The sequence below is a fragment of the Gallinula chloropus genome, assembly GCF_964237585.1.
Source record: "Gallinula chloropus genome assembly, chromosome: 1".
Classification (NCBI taxonomy): Eukaryota; Metazoa; Chordata; class Aves; order Gruiformes; family Rallidae; genus Gallinula; species Gallinula chloropus.
The window spans coordinates 185,996,888-186,013,206 of NC_140085.1; the positions used below are offsets into that span (position 1 = coordinate 185,996,888).

The window sequence follows — 16,319 nt, forward strand, 5'->3', positions numbered from 1 at the left end:
GATTAAGCTTACCAGGATGGGACATCACAAACAGACCGTGAAACCGGGCTTCAGTCTTGAAGTTGACAACCAAGCGCCCCTCTTCACTTATACGCATGCTAGTTGGGTACAGGGAACCTGGCAACAGAAGCCATTTCACAAGGTTTATTCTACTTGCAGATGACAAATAAATCATGCTCCTACAAAACACGTCCCACTCTTTCATTTCCCCTTATGTCAGCTGTTTGGGAGGGAGCCTGCTGGTAGCTTATGGATTGACTCAAGATTTTTCTCAAAGAAGAATTTACACAATGGGGCCTAGCATTTTCACAATGCTTTACCTTTTCAAAGGAACTTCCCCACAAAGTCATGGTTTTACATGTTTTCATGGACCCACATAGCTGCTTTAGCTGACTGAGGAAGATCCAGAGCTTAGTCTGTGCTCGTGTTCAGACAACAGCATGGTCAGCTGGCAGGGGGGTGTTCAAGCTGACTCCTACCAATGAAAGCTGCTTCAGAGACATTCTTTATCAGTGCTTTCCTATCTACTGTCCCAAGGCAGCACCCACCAGCATTTAACTAGTTGTAGCAACTGGTTGTGGGTTCCCTGACCATCTGCTTGTGAGTGCCTGAATCTGTGAAACTCTTTCTGACAGTCTTTGCATTGCTGTTATTATCTGGCATGAATCTTGCCCAAAACACAGGCCTAATGTCTCCTAATTTCAGGTTACGAGGTCTGGTGTGTATGTCAGGGGTGCTTTACTGCTGTAGCCTGCAGGCAAGTCATTTTTTTCTTTAAGTTTTCTACAAAGCCTCAGAGTTCAGGTGTTTCCTGCAATACTCCCTTACAGAGTGCCAGTAACGTGCCACCATTCAGCTTGCCAGGGGCAAGGAGGTAGTAGGAATGTTCCTCCATGAATCTGTTGGAAAACTAACACACTCACCAATGTCAATGTATATACCACATGTACAAAATCACCTGAACCAATCACAGTTATTGGTACATCAGAAATACATACATATATATATGTATGAATTAATGGCTTTAGAAGACCTTGACTGCCTTACAGTTTTATATAGGATTTATACAGAACAATCAAGTATGGAAATAAAGTGGAAACTAGTTAACCCCTCCTTACCCAGAAAAACAACTGCTCACTTTGCAAGGCTATGGAGTGAGAAAATACAGCCCAAATCAGGTTGGGGAATGTTGGGGGGTCTACCCTCTGCCACCTCACTATGTTTATCATGTGTTTAGCATTGGCTTTTCAAAGGGAGCTGCCAGTGTTCATCATCTCCAATGACCTGGCCATTAGCTTCTTGAACAGAGAAATAAAAATATAAAGCATCAATGATGGGAAAAAGGTGGCAAAAACTAGAAAATCAGTTGCGCTGTTGAGGATAACTCTTGAGACTGAGGATTGAATCAGGTTGTTACTCAGTGACATCACATGTTTTGTGGGATGTGACTTATTCTTTAGTCACGGCAGGACATGTGCTTCACTCTTCATGCACTGTAGATTCTCCTTGGCACTCCTCACTTCCTGCTCTTAACATGAAGACAGAACTTGCACAGCAATGACTTCCATAGGTGACATACAGAGTTTGCAAAACAAAAAATGGTTTTATGTTCACTGGAGTCCTGAATCTGTGTAAGTTGCATAATTACAGCTGGTACTCTACCTTAGATTGAAACAGATATGGAAGACCTGAAGCTTAATGCTGGGAAATACTAAGAATACATTTATACATTTATAAGGGCCTGGAGCATCTCCCCTATGAGGAAAGGCTGGGTGAGCTGGGACTGCTCAGCCTAGAGAAGACTAAGGGGGGGGGCTTATTAATGTTTATAAATATCTTAAGTATGGGATGCAGGGGGAAATGTCCAGCCTCTTTTCAGTGGTCTGTGGGGACAGGCCAAGGGGCAATGGCTGCAAGTTGGAGCACAGGAAGTTCCGCACCAACATGCGGAAGAACTTTTTCACAGTGAGGGTGACAGAGCCCTGGGACAGGCTGCCCGGGGGGCTTGTGGAGTCTCCTTCTCTGGAGATATTCAAGACCCATCTGGGCGCCTATCTGTGCAATATGAGCTAGGGAGCTGCTTTGACAGGGGGGTTGGACCCGATGGTCTCTCAAGGTCCCTTCCAACTCCTACGATTCTGTGATTTTCATCTGTCACAGACACAATTGTATGTCATTATTTTTAAGAAATAGTTTAACAGATTGCCTAGATAAATTCTGTAATGCTAGTTTGATTTGTTGACTAAATATAGTCATAAACTTTTCCTGGTAGTATCTATCAAATTCAAAGAATATTTTGCAGTTTACTACTCTAACACACAGGACAAGCTACTACACCCATTATGTATCTTTTGAATGTTTCACAGATATTCTCAAAATATCAAAAGTTTTTGAAACTTTACAGTCATGGCTAGAAAAATGTGATATCATAGAAGAAAAGTTTATTTATTTTTTAAATAGAAGCACAAACATCTTGTCTGTTAATGGTATGAACACAGAGTGAATCTTGAGACACTGAGTAGAAATAAATGTGCTAATATTTGCATGTGTACTTCAAACATAATGAGGCAGTTACCTTTCTTTTACATGGATTTCAGAGAACCATGCGTGCTAGGAAATACTAGTTTGTTTGCAACCAATAGGAAATTATATATATATATATATTTAAAGTATGAGTGTTTGCAAAATCATCCAACTGCATGCAAATTATACTTTTAGAACACGAGCTCGATGCAAAGAAATCCGACACCCACCTTGGAGCTCTGCTTCAGGTGGGCTACCGATCCCATCCTTCCACAGGATGGCAGTGTCATACACAAACGTCAGCCGGAGCTCTGACTGTAGGTCGAAATGCTGCCAGCCTCCTACACCCACCGGAGAGTGGAAAACGTAAGAGACGTACAAGGGGACTCTCAGGGTGACATAGGACTGTACGAGGTTGAGAACCTATAAAAGGAAAATTATGTATTTAGGGAGTGGTGATGAAAGCCAGCATCGTGCAGGCAATCCGAATTCCAGTGAAAAACAGAGCTTGAAATAAATGTGACTGAATAGGATTCTCTCATTTTGCAAATTACAGATGAAGTGCAAACCACCACATGTCAATGGACTTCAGCCAAGCTTACATCCCTCCCAGTTACATTTTTGTGTTTCACACTGATTTTGTGTTCTAACAAAACGTAAACTCCTCAATATTGACTCATCAGTTTTGTTTAGGTTTTTAAAATACATAAACAACGTGGCTACAAATGAAGGTTTTAGATTTTTTTTCCCCCATGTAATTTTGTATTTTCTCTATACTTATGCCTTAATCAGCTCTTTTGCTGACATTCTTATGTTACCATCCTGGAAGAAGTTCTTCTAGAAGACCCTGAATTTGCTCAGACTTCATTGAAAGACTGAGTCCTTGGACTGTATCAGTCTCTGTAACTATTTCTTCCTTTGTCATGGATAGTAGCTAACATACTGCATGCAAACACACAAATCACACTACTTACTGCTGTCTGGAAAAACTAAAAATAGTATGCATGTTGATACAGATTTAAAAGTAGACCCTCTGTGCATACACTGTACACAACAACAGCACTGTAATTATTATCAGTCAGAGAATTACATATTCTCTTTATATATCTTGATGAAAAAAAGGCAAGAAGATCAGTGTCAGTAAACTGTCGCCTCTTAAGACATATCTTACATGACACATGGATCCAGACCTACCTGAAGAGATTTTGCATCTATCACAGAATATTAGGGGTTGGAAGGGACCTCCAGTGATCATCGAATCCAACCCCCACCCCTGCTTTGTTCCAGATAGGCTTTTGTTCACATGTCTCTTTTTAGAAATGTGCAATCCAGACTCTTTTGGAACATTCTGGGTTTTTTCAGAAAGGCACAGAAGGAAAGGCATTGAGATCATCTCCCAGCGGGAAACTTTTCAAAGGCATAAATGGTGTTGAACTCCCATTTACTTCCAATAGAGATTGCATAGGTAAATTTCTACATCGGAACATTTCCCTGGAGTGATTACCTTACAAGTTTTTAAAGAGTGTTTTGCACTATTAAAAAACCCCAGCATTCAAAGAACTTTACAAGCCGTGTAAAATGCAAACTGTTTCTGGCTTCACCCAGTGGCATATCGGGGGGCTGAATGTCCGTTACCTTACAGCTGCTTTACATTTCCAAATGCCAGACAAAACTTTTAGTAATACCATGAAACCATAACTTTACTGCCTCCACTGACTAAATACACTGAACTAATTAAGGACTTGATTATAGCAAATATTCGTAGCTGCAACAACTGACTTTCACATGTGATACTCCTTCATCTATGTGCTCTGCTACCAAAGCCCTTTCCACTTACACTGCTGGCATCGTTCTGTAGCATTTAGACAGCGGGCAATCTTGAAACACACACACAGCATCATGCAATAAAGCGGCCTGGCAGATAATATGAGATGCTACAGTTACAGACAATTTTATGCTAATGCTTCTATGTTGGTTTTACATAAACACAATCAAGAACTTCTATCTGGAACAATAAAAGATTTTTTCTTCTCTAAATGTATAGGATGACAAGTTGAAGTTAGACAAAAATATTATTCTTCAGTCCTATTTAATTTGCAAGTCTGTCTCTGAGATATCTGCATGGATATCTGAGCAGTTATTTCAGACACCAGGATTTAAAAATTTTCACTTCTATAAGAAAATTAAAAAAAAAAAAAAAGATGATGTAACTCTATAGGGTATCGTGGTTTACCTTTGAATCAGGAGTATCCTCAGACATTTGCAATTTTCTGGAACAGTGTCAACAACTGAATACACTTGGTAGCATAACAAATGAGTTACTATTGAAAAGTCATCCCAGACAAACTGTATTGGCTTTTCTTTGTGTGTTTTTGTTGTACATCTGCATGTTGTACAGTAACAATTAAACATTGAAGTCAAAGATCTGAAATTCAGTTTGCTTATGAGAAAGAGACAAAGGTACGTAGAAGAAGATTTAACAGATGTCCATTATCCTTCTGAAAAGAAACACACATAATGCTTAATGATAATATAGAGGAGGACTGGAGTATCACACGGGGAGAACTTAATGACATTGAGGACTAGAATAATAGAAGTCAGATGAAATTTTATAGCATATAAAGTATAAGGTAATAGAAACTAGTGACAGGGATTTCTTACAGAAATGAAAGACATTGGTTAGAAACAATAGAGGGGGAAAAAGATTTTGGTATGTGAACTGATCACATCATAACTATGACCTTCCTACCCTCTCCATGTGATATGATCCTAAGATAAACTGAGGAATGGGGTGGAAATTAGAGGCACGCATGCCATTATACAGAGCACTAGCAAGAGCTTATCTGGAACAGCTTTGATCATCCATGCTTGAAATAGCCTAATTTGCATTGTAGACTGTAGGAAAAGAAATCAACATAATCACAGGAATGGCAAAACTATCAGAGGAGAAGAGACTAAAATAGCTGGGTTGTTTAGCCAAGTACAAAAGGCTGAGGGGGAATAATAATGCTGTCTATCCTATACATGTCAGGAGATGAACAGTAGAGAAGGGCCACTGATGATGAAAGATGGTGCTGACATGGGAACAAACAGCCATAAGATGGCCGTGACAAATACAGCCCAGATATCAGAAGACTTCCTAGCCCTTAGTGCGGTAGCATTCAGCAAGAATAGTGAGGGCATGAAATCTTATTAGCCTATTAGTTTTCAGGTGAAATTTACTAGACTTGGAACCAGATTTCGGATTACAGAGTTAAAGCAGTGGCCTGGACTGGGTGATTCACAAAACTCCTTCTAGTTCAGTGTTTTATGCCATGTCAAATTCTTTCAAAGTTTTTCTTGATTTTCAAGTACAAGGTATCATTGGCTATTCATGTATATACTGTATATGTATACTGTAAATAAAGCAATCCATTAATGGGGTCTGTAAACCACACTTTAGGGTTTTCTTGCCCCCATTCAATGAATTCATAGTTAGTGAGCTCGACTAATTTGTACTGGTGGAAATCTAGCAGCAGGTTCCATTCTAGGAAAGTCTGCCTGAGACACTGGTCCTTTGCCATGGACTACCACGGCTCTGTGTGGAAAATCTGAAACCATGGTGCCAAAGGTTTGTCCCCATTTCTAGGATCCTAGAATTTAGAAGGTGTTTTTCTTTTGGCAAAACCCATAAAGGATATTTGGGCAACACTGTACTCACCAGATGTTTTTATAAATGTTTTTAGAGAATGCACACATTAAAGATTTTATGTAGGCAAACCCTTCTTCAGGCACTTGCGGATTTGCAGGTGTGGAGGAAAATCTACAATGTTGATAGTCAATTACTGAATAAATAGTTCTCTCTCTCCTAACAATAAATTAAAGCTTACAGGCCTCCTCATTTTTTGCTAAAATGAAAATGCCACAAGGGGAAACCTCTTCTCAAGAACAATCTTGAGACATGCTATATGCAATATGGAAGTTCTTTTTGATATAATAAAAATAAAATAAAATAAAAAAGGAAATTAACTGCAAAGGAAAACCTGTCAGTGTAAGTGATCAGAACCACCCAACAAACGAATTGATGGAATGTGCTACACAGATGGAGGAGTCTTACCCTAGTCTAGCCCTCTTAATAAGGCTGTTTAGGCGAACACGAGAAAACATTCTTTCCATTGAGTTATCTTTATTTCCCAGCGCTGCCTGCAAAGCCTATTGAAAGTATCCAGCTGTTCATATTTTATCTCAATGTGACACTGGTGAAATCAAAACAGTAACTTGGAGCTATGTAAGGGTAGGATCAGCTTGACTGCTGTGGAGAGACAGAACAGGTGCATTGTGTATCGATGCATCCTATGCACAGGAGATTTTAGCAGTTGTACTGGCAAAATTATATTAATTAACATTAGTTTTAAACAATAATAAGTGGGTGTGACCTTTGGCCTTGGAATACCAGGGCCACACCTGAGCTAAACTGAGGAAATTGTGTCTAATACTCTGTGACAATGCCAGGTCTGGAGAACCCAAAAAGACAGAAGACAAAAATTATTTCAAGCAGGGAACAGGCTCTTAAAATGAGTATCTGAAATAAAGTAGATCAGAAATCATTCCAATAGCACATCTCAAAATTCATGTGAGTGAGCGAAGAATGTGATTTATTCTGGACATTGATGCAAGTAGAGTTTTCTACATTTTCTTTGCAAGACAAATTATCACAAAGCATGAGGTCTATTTATTGTCCCATTGAAGACTTGGGAAATAATAATGGGAGTTTCTATAGGTGTTCTCCTTTTGTCCCTCTTTTTGATGCAAACTGTCAAACTTCATTAAGTAAAAAAAACATAATTAGTTTGAGAATCTGTGGTGTAACAAGTGAGAATATTTACAACAAAAAAAAGCAGTTAAGGCTTTGGGGCACGGACTCTGTTCTACAATTATATTGTATCTTATTTATCTGGCTTACATGTTCAGAGGGTAGAACTTGGCAGTGTGTGTGTGTGTGCACATGGTGAGTACTGGTGAAATCAGAATTAGAATCTAGAAATACCACAAGCCCATTTTTTTACATTGTACCTCCCAGTGAAACAACCCTTTCCTAAAAACTGTATTTCTATCCTATTCTATTGCATTTATTTGCTATGTCTCTGAATTTGAGTCACACAAGCTTAACAATGTTATCAATTAACTGTTTACACAATAACAATATGGTAAAGCTAAGATCTGGCCCCAAGAAAGCACACAACCAGGTAGGTCACAGGTGAAATGCAAAGCAAGTTTGTTTAAAGAAGTCCAAATGGAGAGGAGAATGTAATATAGCCTTGAAATGCCAGGTCCTTGAAATATATAACCTCTGACTTTGTCACACAGCTGGTACATTAACTTTATAATACAGCTTTTTCTTTACAGAGCTTACTAAACACATGTGTTTGCAGCTGGACAAAAAAAAAGTTCAACTGTTAGTGAGCTTCCATGTCAGGGGAATACAAGTTGCAGTGTTGCCTTAAATTTGACCATGCTGGCTGAACTGAACATAAAAACCTGAAAATAGACATTTCTGTTTATTTGCATTTTACAGCTCTTATTAGATTTTCAGAAATGCTGACTTTTCCCCTTAAAGTATGGTTTTGGTAAAACGAGAACTACTAAAGCTGGAAATATACTGGTTTTGTGTAATAAAAAGCTCTGCAAGCTGCCCTGTATAAGCTGAGGCAACACGTAAGTGATGTTAAAATCTGTTTTCAGATGGGATTTGCAAACACCTCAGTGCCATAACTCGTGTAGCATAAATGTGACCTGAACATACTGGAAGAGAAACATTTTTGGTTTTTGCCAGAAATAACTGTTTTAGTCAGAGAACAAAACAAACTGCTCGGCTGTACGCAATTACATGAGCTACGAGGTATCAATCTGTACGTTCAAGTATTTTAATATATGCTCTTCATCTTCATGTTTCTTTCCACGGCTTGCTTAACTAGTTGTTAAAATTTACTTGAATGGTAATTTCCTTGCATCCCTATGCCAACTCTGGCAATGGACTGGAACTAGGGAGAACAACATCCACATGTAAATACTTGGGCAGAACCACACCAAAGCCTTCCCATGGCAAGCTGTCTGGCTGCAGCAAATAGTTATAACAGTAGGAAATGAGATCAAATGATACTTCACACTCTAGGCCAACACGTCAATATATACTTTATTAAAGGATAGCTACTTGCTTGGTTTTCACTGTGCCACTTCTTAACTTCCCTTCAACAATATGTGTCACTGTTCTAGCACCTGCATCTTGAGAATGTGAGATGTCTGTAGCACTTGACTCTCACAATGTTGCCATGAAGTAAAGTTCAATCTTTATTAATTAACTGAAAATACAGGAAGACAGCTCTCGGGTAGGTGAGTCCCACCTTTTAAAGGTCTAAAATATCTGAAGATGGACACTGAATGGCTGTGACTGAAGGCTGTCCAAAAGAAAACTGTTGCTGTTAATCATCGCAGCAGACCTTAACCTCAATCAGAACAGAGCTATAATCCAGATGAATTAGCTGAATTTAAAGAGGACTGAGTCTTTATTTTAAAATATATATTCCTTAGGTGCACATCTAAATCCATATTTCGACATATATATGCCTGATTTTTCAGATGTGATGAATACGGGCAGACCCCAGGAACAAAGCGTCAAGCTGTATACTGAAAGGAGCGCTGCATCTAACTCACGCAGGGTTTGCTCATGCACAGAGTAATTGAGAAAGAGAATGGGTCACAAGCAAAAGGCCTCAAGGAAAAAAAAAAAAAAGAAGAAAATTAAGACCTTCTCTGTATGTATTATGACAGTTCATGGGTTCATGGGAACTGGGAGAGACAGCTGCAGCCTGCAGCAAACACTAGGAGCACCGCTAGAAGAACTACACCAGCTGCAGGTCTCCCACCTCACTTCTAGCTGACTGAAGCTCATCTTCTTCCTCTACCCTAGGAGGAGCTCCCGTAAAGTGAAGGTCCACATCATGCAAGATATTGCCAGTTGCATTCGTGAAATCTCTTTCTCTGAATCAACACTGCTATCTTTGTTTGACCATACAGGTACTGAAGGGCTAGAGTCAAGAAAAAGCATTTTGTGCATAAAGGTCTAGCCAAAATATCTGGTAAATCCAAGCTATTAAATTTGCAGAGGAAGCAGGATGTGGTAAGAGTGTTTTTGTTGTTTATCTTTTCTGTCTGTATAATTGAGCTTAAGCTTCCTTTGTGTGCTAAAAAACATGGTGAAAACCATAGCTGCCAGCTTTCCTCTCACAGTGGAGGATTATTAATTGTTCACTGAAGAAGAAAAAACCAACAATGGTGACAACCACAGAGATAGGGCACTGACTGCCTCCCCTCTCAGCTGGAGGGGGTCATGTGAAGATAAAGACCAAACTTGGAGAAGAATTAAATGGAGGTGAGGGAAACAGGGAGGGCAGTGAAGCGCATACTGGCTGTGGGGTAATGCTTCACTGTTAGAAGTAATTCAGCTTGATATTTCACTTAACACACTGCAATCTTTCAGCCACAACCTACAAGGCACTAAAGGATGACTTCAACTGCAGTTTCGTGGCTCTCATAGCTCATGTTCACCCCCCTCTGCTTTTAAATGAGGAATGTTACCTAAAGTACATAAGGCTTGTGGAGTTTAAAGCAAGTACAGCTCTCTTCCTTGGCCTCTTTATCATTTATGCATGTCCTCCACAACCAAATATACAGGGTCTTTTCATTTACTAAAATATAGGAATGCTGCAATATACATTTGTCTAACCAGCTATTCAGCCTTTTCTCTCAAGGACACGAAAGTATTTAAATTGGAAAGGATGCAAACCAGTTCTTTCTTCATCTTCACTGTGGGAGAAGTGGCTTGCATAGGTCACAGGATTGGAGGACAGCTGCTTGGCAGCTGTGTCTGCTTGTGCGCTTACGATTGCATCGTGTGGGAAATAATATATGGTTGCACACTGCATATTGCATGGGCATTAAGAGATAGTCAAAGGAATGATGAGTTGGAGAAATGAAATCATTCTCAGAACAGTGAAGATTGCTGTCATTTTTATCTTGTGGGAATGTGCAAGTTTTACATCCCACACTTGCATGCCTTCCCTTACCCTCTGACAGGTTCATGGTTCCAGTGGAATGTACCTGTAGGAGGATCTGCTTGTAGCAGGAGGGCAACCTCAAGAAGCACTGAAGGTAAGCTTCCAACGTCAAGACAGAGACCTTGAACTGGTCTCTGTAACAGACAAGGAACCACGACAGATAACAGAGCACAGAGATGACATATCCATGAAGTTCAAATGGGCAGAAGCCATTTTTTTTCTGGTTTTATACTTCACAGAGTATAAATCTCTAGTTAAAACAGCCAGAATGTTAGAAGTTAACCAAGGGCCAAGAGAGACCGATGCAATTTCTCATCTGGTAAACTGACTGTATGATCACTTGCAAACACCCACAGACTAAAGTGGACTTTAGGCACGTGAGTATAAAAAACCATAAATAATCAGCTTATCTGGTTAGGTATCTATATGTTCACTGTCAACCATGCTTTTAGTAGTAAAATAGCTTTGGTTTTGCACATGCCCATGGGTTTCTTTGGGCAATGACACACTTTTTTCTCATTTGTTAAGGCCTCATATAATTTGAGACTGACAGAATAAGAATCTGTGCATGCAAGAGATAAGCAGATGAGTCCCTGGCAAAACGAGCACCTTTTAAAAAGCAGAGCAGTTATGGCCATTTTCCACAGTGCCCTCATCGCTTCCACAGTGGCCAAATAGGTAAGGGTATTTGTTAAAATTTAGTTTTATTTATAATTTAGTTAGCTTTACCACACAGTTATCATGCAATGGATGGACTTCTCTGACATGGGGTACTGTGTTTCCAATCGTTTTTCTAGCCTATAGGATTGTTCCTGAAATGGGACTTTCCTGCATCATAAAGGGTTGGTCTTCATAGCTAGACTTCTGTACTTCAGAGTGGGATCAAACAGGCTTATGCAGTAATGATATAAGGAAGACCTAGGGATTAACTTTGCTGTCACTCTACCAGAAGAAACGCTGCACCCTTTTGCTTCCAGATTATTATGGATTTCTAGGAAGAATTTTCTAAAGGAAACACAGAGATCTTTCCAAGCTCTATGTCTTAACTCCCCCAGCCAGTTTCACAGCTCTGTTCTTCAGCCATCCTGTACTGTCAGCATCTCTTTCCTTCCTGACCAAGGAATTCTCTGCTGGGTAATGTGAAACCACTGTGCTGCCTGCACTGGCGGGTCTTGTTACACAGTGAGCAAGAGACCAGCAGCGCCAAGCAGCTGGTGGGACAGAACAGTCCTTTGTTATCAGCAGGATGGCTCTTCACATTTTTTTTAAACTCTATTTTAAGATACACTGTGATTAATAATACATAGCTCAGGACTATTAATGTGCTAAAAGCAGTCCTTTAGAAGGCTTTCATTCTAAGGTGACTCACTATACAGTAAAAGTGTGATTGGTTTGTACTAAAATAGTTTGGGACAAAACTGTAGCAACTGTAATTCAAACTAAATTATTCCCTTAATTTCTACTTAATAAATATTTCATATACAGCATTCTAGAATTTAATGGACATCAACAGCTTTACGGTGTAAGCTGGCCTTAGAGGAAGCCTATTTTGTGTCAAGAAAAAAGCCAACACTTTTCAACTAAATTAATTTGAAACCTGCTTATTTCTAGCATACATGCATTGTAAGTGAAATCTTTCATTATAAGAACACAGTACAAAATCAAGTTAGAGTTTCATACCTGTCCATCTGTACCAATGGTGCCTCCACAATCTGTGAGAAGCTCAGACATGTCATAATAGCTAACAAACTCCCACAGACAGGCTTCAAGATTCAGATTGCGGTAGAAGCGCAAGGTATTGAAGCCTCTAATTGTTGGGCTGTATTGATAAGGAATGGTCTCTCCAATCACATCTGTATTTTTGGTAGCATCCGTCAGGAAACCGTGGTGGGTCTTCACTTCTGTGTAATCCAACAGGTTGGAGCATTTATGGTTTCCAACTCTAGTTCCATCTGGGCTAAGTGTCAGCTCAAAGTTGGAGAGCTCTCTTGTAGAAATAACAGGCAGCATGCCTAAAAAACATAGATTTCTATTACTGCCTGTAAATTTCAGTGGTCAGAGTTGCTTAATTTAAGCCAGAATTTGTTAAACACTAAACACATTATGCAAAGATATACGTATTTTGTACTTAATTAGAATTCAAAGCAAGATATGTTAAGTGTATATGAGAATGTTATCCACAATAATATGCCTTTATAGTTTGAATTGCCAATTAAAATACTTCTAAATAATTTTCAATCAGGATTTTGTGTGAATTTTTCAGCAGCAGATAGTAATTAAATGGCTTTATAATTTTTTTTGATGGATTCTTCCTTGGTACATCTCTATGGGCTTCAAAAGTGCTTTACAAAATCTAGGTTTAGCCCAATTTATATTAACTATGCAATTAATGTGGGAACACTTAACCTTTGCATCAAAGTCTATGTATCAATACAGTATCTTATGCACCTTGTTGCAAACTGCACTTAGATTTTCATCACATTTTTCAGTGGTACCACATGTTAAAAGATTATATTATGATTCTGGATATTTAAAATAACATGACCAATAAAACAGCTCAAATAACGGTTCTTTCAACTCCCCACTGATCTTATCATACCATCAATATGTGGCATTGTGACGGTCAATTTGATGAGATTGGCATAGTCATGATCTTCGGGGCCAGTATAGCGTAATTTGGCAGAGAATGGTTCTGCTCCAACTACTCCTGACATACGAGGTTGACAAAGACCTATTGGAAAAAAGAGGAAGGAAGTTTACTTTATGTCCAGAGTAAATAATTCACACCTTCTCTTTCGTTATTTTTAGATGCATTTTTTCCACTTTGTAAGTTTCCAAAACAATGAGAATGTTCTGGAATGACTGGTCAGTGCTTTGGGCAGCGTTTACCAGAGGTTTGAACAGGAATTTATACAAAACAGGATTCAAACACGTAATTGTTACTTGATCAAATGAATCACATTTTCAAAACCATGTGATGATACTGCACCTGTACATTTTCAGTCGCATGTGTCAACCACACTTGCAGTTAAGTGTGATAGAAGCCCTCAGAGGTATATGTTTTAATTCCTCCCACCTTCTTAAACACATACATAGCTTTACAGAGGATACCTGATCAGTGTTCAGTGGGTTTTGGCACTGGATTGGGGTGTGGACCTATATATCCTTTCATAGGACTCTATGAGTGTCCTATTCAATGACTGGCCAAAATGTAATTAGAATAATTATGTCAAAACCAAATTTTAGTTGGAAAGGATCTCAAGAAATACCCATTCCAGGGTTAGTTCAACCTGTTCCAGTATTAGTCCCATCTTATAAAACCAGAAGATTGGATCTGTAATCGTATAATCTGTGATACATGTAACTTCCCATTGCACGGTTCAATGCATAAGTGCTGGCATTCTGGCCACAAGAATCATAGTACATTGTCACATGCTGACCAAAGGATCACAAAGCCTTCTAAGAAAGAAACAACAGAAGTGGAAAACCAGAACAGTTCTCTTTGCCCATGTTCTGCTCTGCTCAGTTTTGAGGTATTACAAGAAAAAAGGAAGCAGTTCTCTCCTCTTGGACCTCACATGGATCAACAGTTCCCTGTTGGAAATTTCTGGCATAAGGAAACAAAAATTCTCTTCTGCACAGATGATATATTTGTCTTTTTGTTCTTTTTATATGCATGCAAGTAAGATATGCTAAAGAGGCTACATATTTTTTTTTTCACATTTGACTTATTTTTGCAAATTTGGTTTATGCACTGGAAGTCAAGCATCCTCAAAGTTCAAAATAATTAGAATTTTGGCAGGTTACTTCAATCACTGCATGTCCTTCCAAATAGCCCTGAACAATTCCCTTTATACTGTACATATTGCACGTGATCTTCAGCATTAATGACTTCCACTTCACAAGTCAGCTCACATAAATAATATATGCATGGCAATTCAACCCTGAGCCTGAACTAATTAGCCCTGCTAATTTGTCAAATGTAATCCAAATAATGTGTGATAACACTAACACAGCCTGCCTGTTTCACACAACCAAACTAGCTCACCCGGCACAAGGCTGCCTTTAAAAACACTACACTGCAGAGTCCTCTTTAGGGTGTAAGATTCCTGATAGTGCAAAAGAAGGTGACTTGAGCCTAGAGTCAAAATGTAAAATAAAGGACAGGGGTAAACAGAAATTCTTCATTAAGCTCTTTAAAGCCTAATTTTGCAGATAATAAAATGTTTTAACTAAAATATTTGTTTGTAAAGGCCGAGGAAATTCAAATAATATTTCAAATGAATGATAATGTAATTTATTATCTACTGTAAGATCTCACAAAAAACCAGATGAATTAATGTAGCTACAAAAGCAGGAGAGAGAACTTTCAAAATGGCTGCAGAAGGGTAATGAAATACAGTATCTTGTAATCTACCTTGATTGCTGATAATTATTCTCCATACCATACAATAAACAATTCCATAGTTGTTATGATTTAAACAACAAAATAGCATATGTTATCAGACTGTACTTATGTCAGTTCTCCACCTCTGCTTCATGATGTTATTCAGTATGAGTTTCATAAAACGAGTTGGATGGGCAAAGGAGGTAGACTACACTAACTCTGCTGGCTGTGAGAATGCAGCATCAGTTCAATATTCATTGGGCAGCAGAGAATCACAGAGAGACAAAGAGAGTATCAGACAAAGAAGAAGGATAAATACTGTGAATATCTCAAGCATATAAAAAAAAAATTGTCTGCACCTTGGTATTGGACACCAGTTGCTTTAGTCCTTAGCTAAGGCAAAAACTGATTTGCAGGTGTCCAACAAGGCCTTAAGGGAAAATAAAGCTGTTCTTCTGGCTAGGATTTTGTAATAGCGCTTCCATGTGGATTGTCCCATGTCTAAGCTTAGCTGAGATAGTATTGCAGCATTACTGCAGTTGAATTCAAAAGAAACCAGGTTTGATTAATTCCTAAGCACATCATATACTGTTTTTCCTGAACATACAAGTTTGCTATGTGGATATCTATTTAAAGGTCTAGAAAACTAGCAAAGATGAAAACCATTTTCTTTATATGGTTCTGTTCTGTGATAAGAAGGGAGTTTTTGCACCACCTCTGTGAAGAACCGAAGAAAATCTGAGACTGTAGTGTTAAAACACCTAATCATATGGTTTTTGTAAGGGTGAAGTTTGGGATGCAAAAGAGGTCTGGGGGTTTTGTAACAGGTGATGTTGTCTTACCTTCTGATGTGCTTATGGTTACAATAGGGCTCATAAGCTCAAGACCCTCATTCCCATCTGAATTCACAGCACGAGCTGCACACTGGACACGAGAACCGGCTTGAAAGTAAATGGAGTCAAGCGTAATCATCTTGGAGGAAGTGAAGAAGGTATCAAAGTCAACCTCCTTCATGGGGCTAGTCACACCATCAGGACCAGTGGGTGCACTCACAAGCCACCGGTATTGTGTCAGAGTGTTATTGATGTTCTCACTGGCACATATTGAACCAGTCTTTTCAAAGTCTTCATATTTAGGGTTGCAAGCCTGCAGAACAAGGCAGAAGGGTTAAAAATTTGTTTCATGGCAAAGGAATTTTATTTTCTCAAGAGCCACAAAACTCAACAACAGGGAACTAACAACCCCCAGTTGTTTCCATTTCTTAGGAAATTACCTTATTTTGACAGTAAGACTTTCAGCATTTAGATTTAAAAAGC

The 16,319-nt window shown here is 38.9% G+C and overlaps 1 protein-coding gene across 1 annotated transcript in view; it reads right to left on the reverse strand.

Annotated features, from left to right (window-relative positions):
• The window catches only part of FREM2 (FRAS1 related extracellular matrix 2), a gene marked incomplete at its 5' end in the record, with an annotated part of 127,672 nt that overhangs the window by 11,023 nt on the left and 100,330 nt on the right, over nt 1–16,319 (reverse strand). The window contains 5 exons of the mRNA XM_084279278.1: nt 13–117; nt 2,754–2,946; nt 12,297–12,628; nt 13,216–13,347; nt 15,846–16,149. Of these exons, the coding sequence (XP_084135404.1) occupies nt 13–117; nt 2,754–2,946; nt 12,297–12,628; nt 13,216–13,347; nt 15,846–16,149 (1,066 nt within the window). The remainder of the gene's footprint in view (nt 1–12; nt 118–2,753; nt 2,947–12,296; nt 12,629–13,215; nt 13,348–15,845; nt 16,150–16,319) is intronic.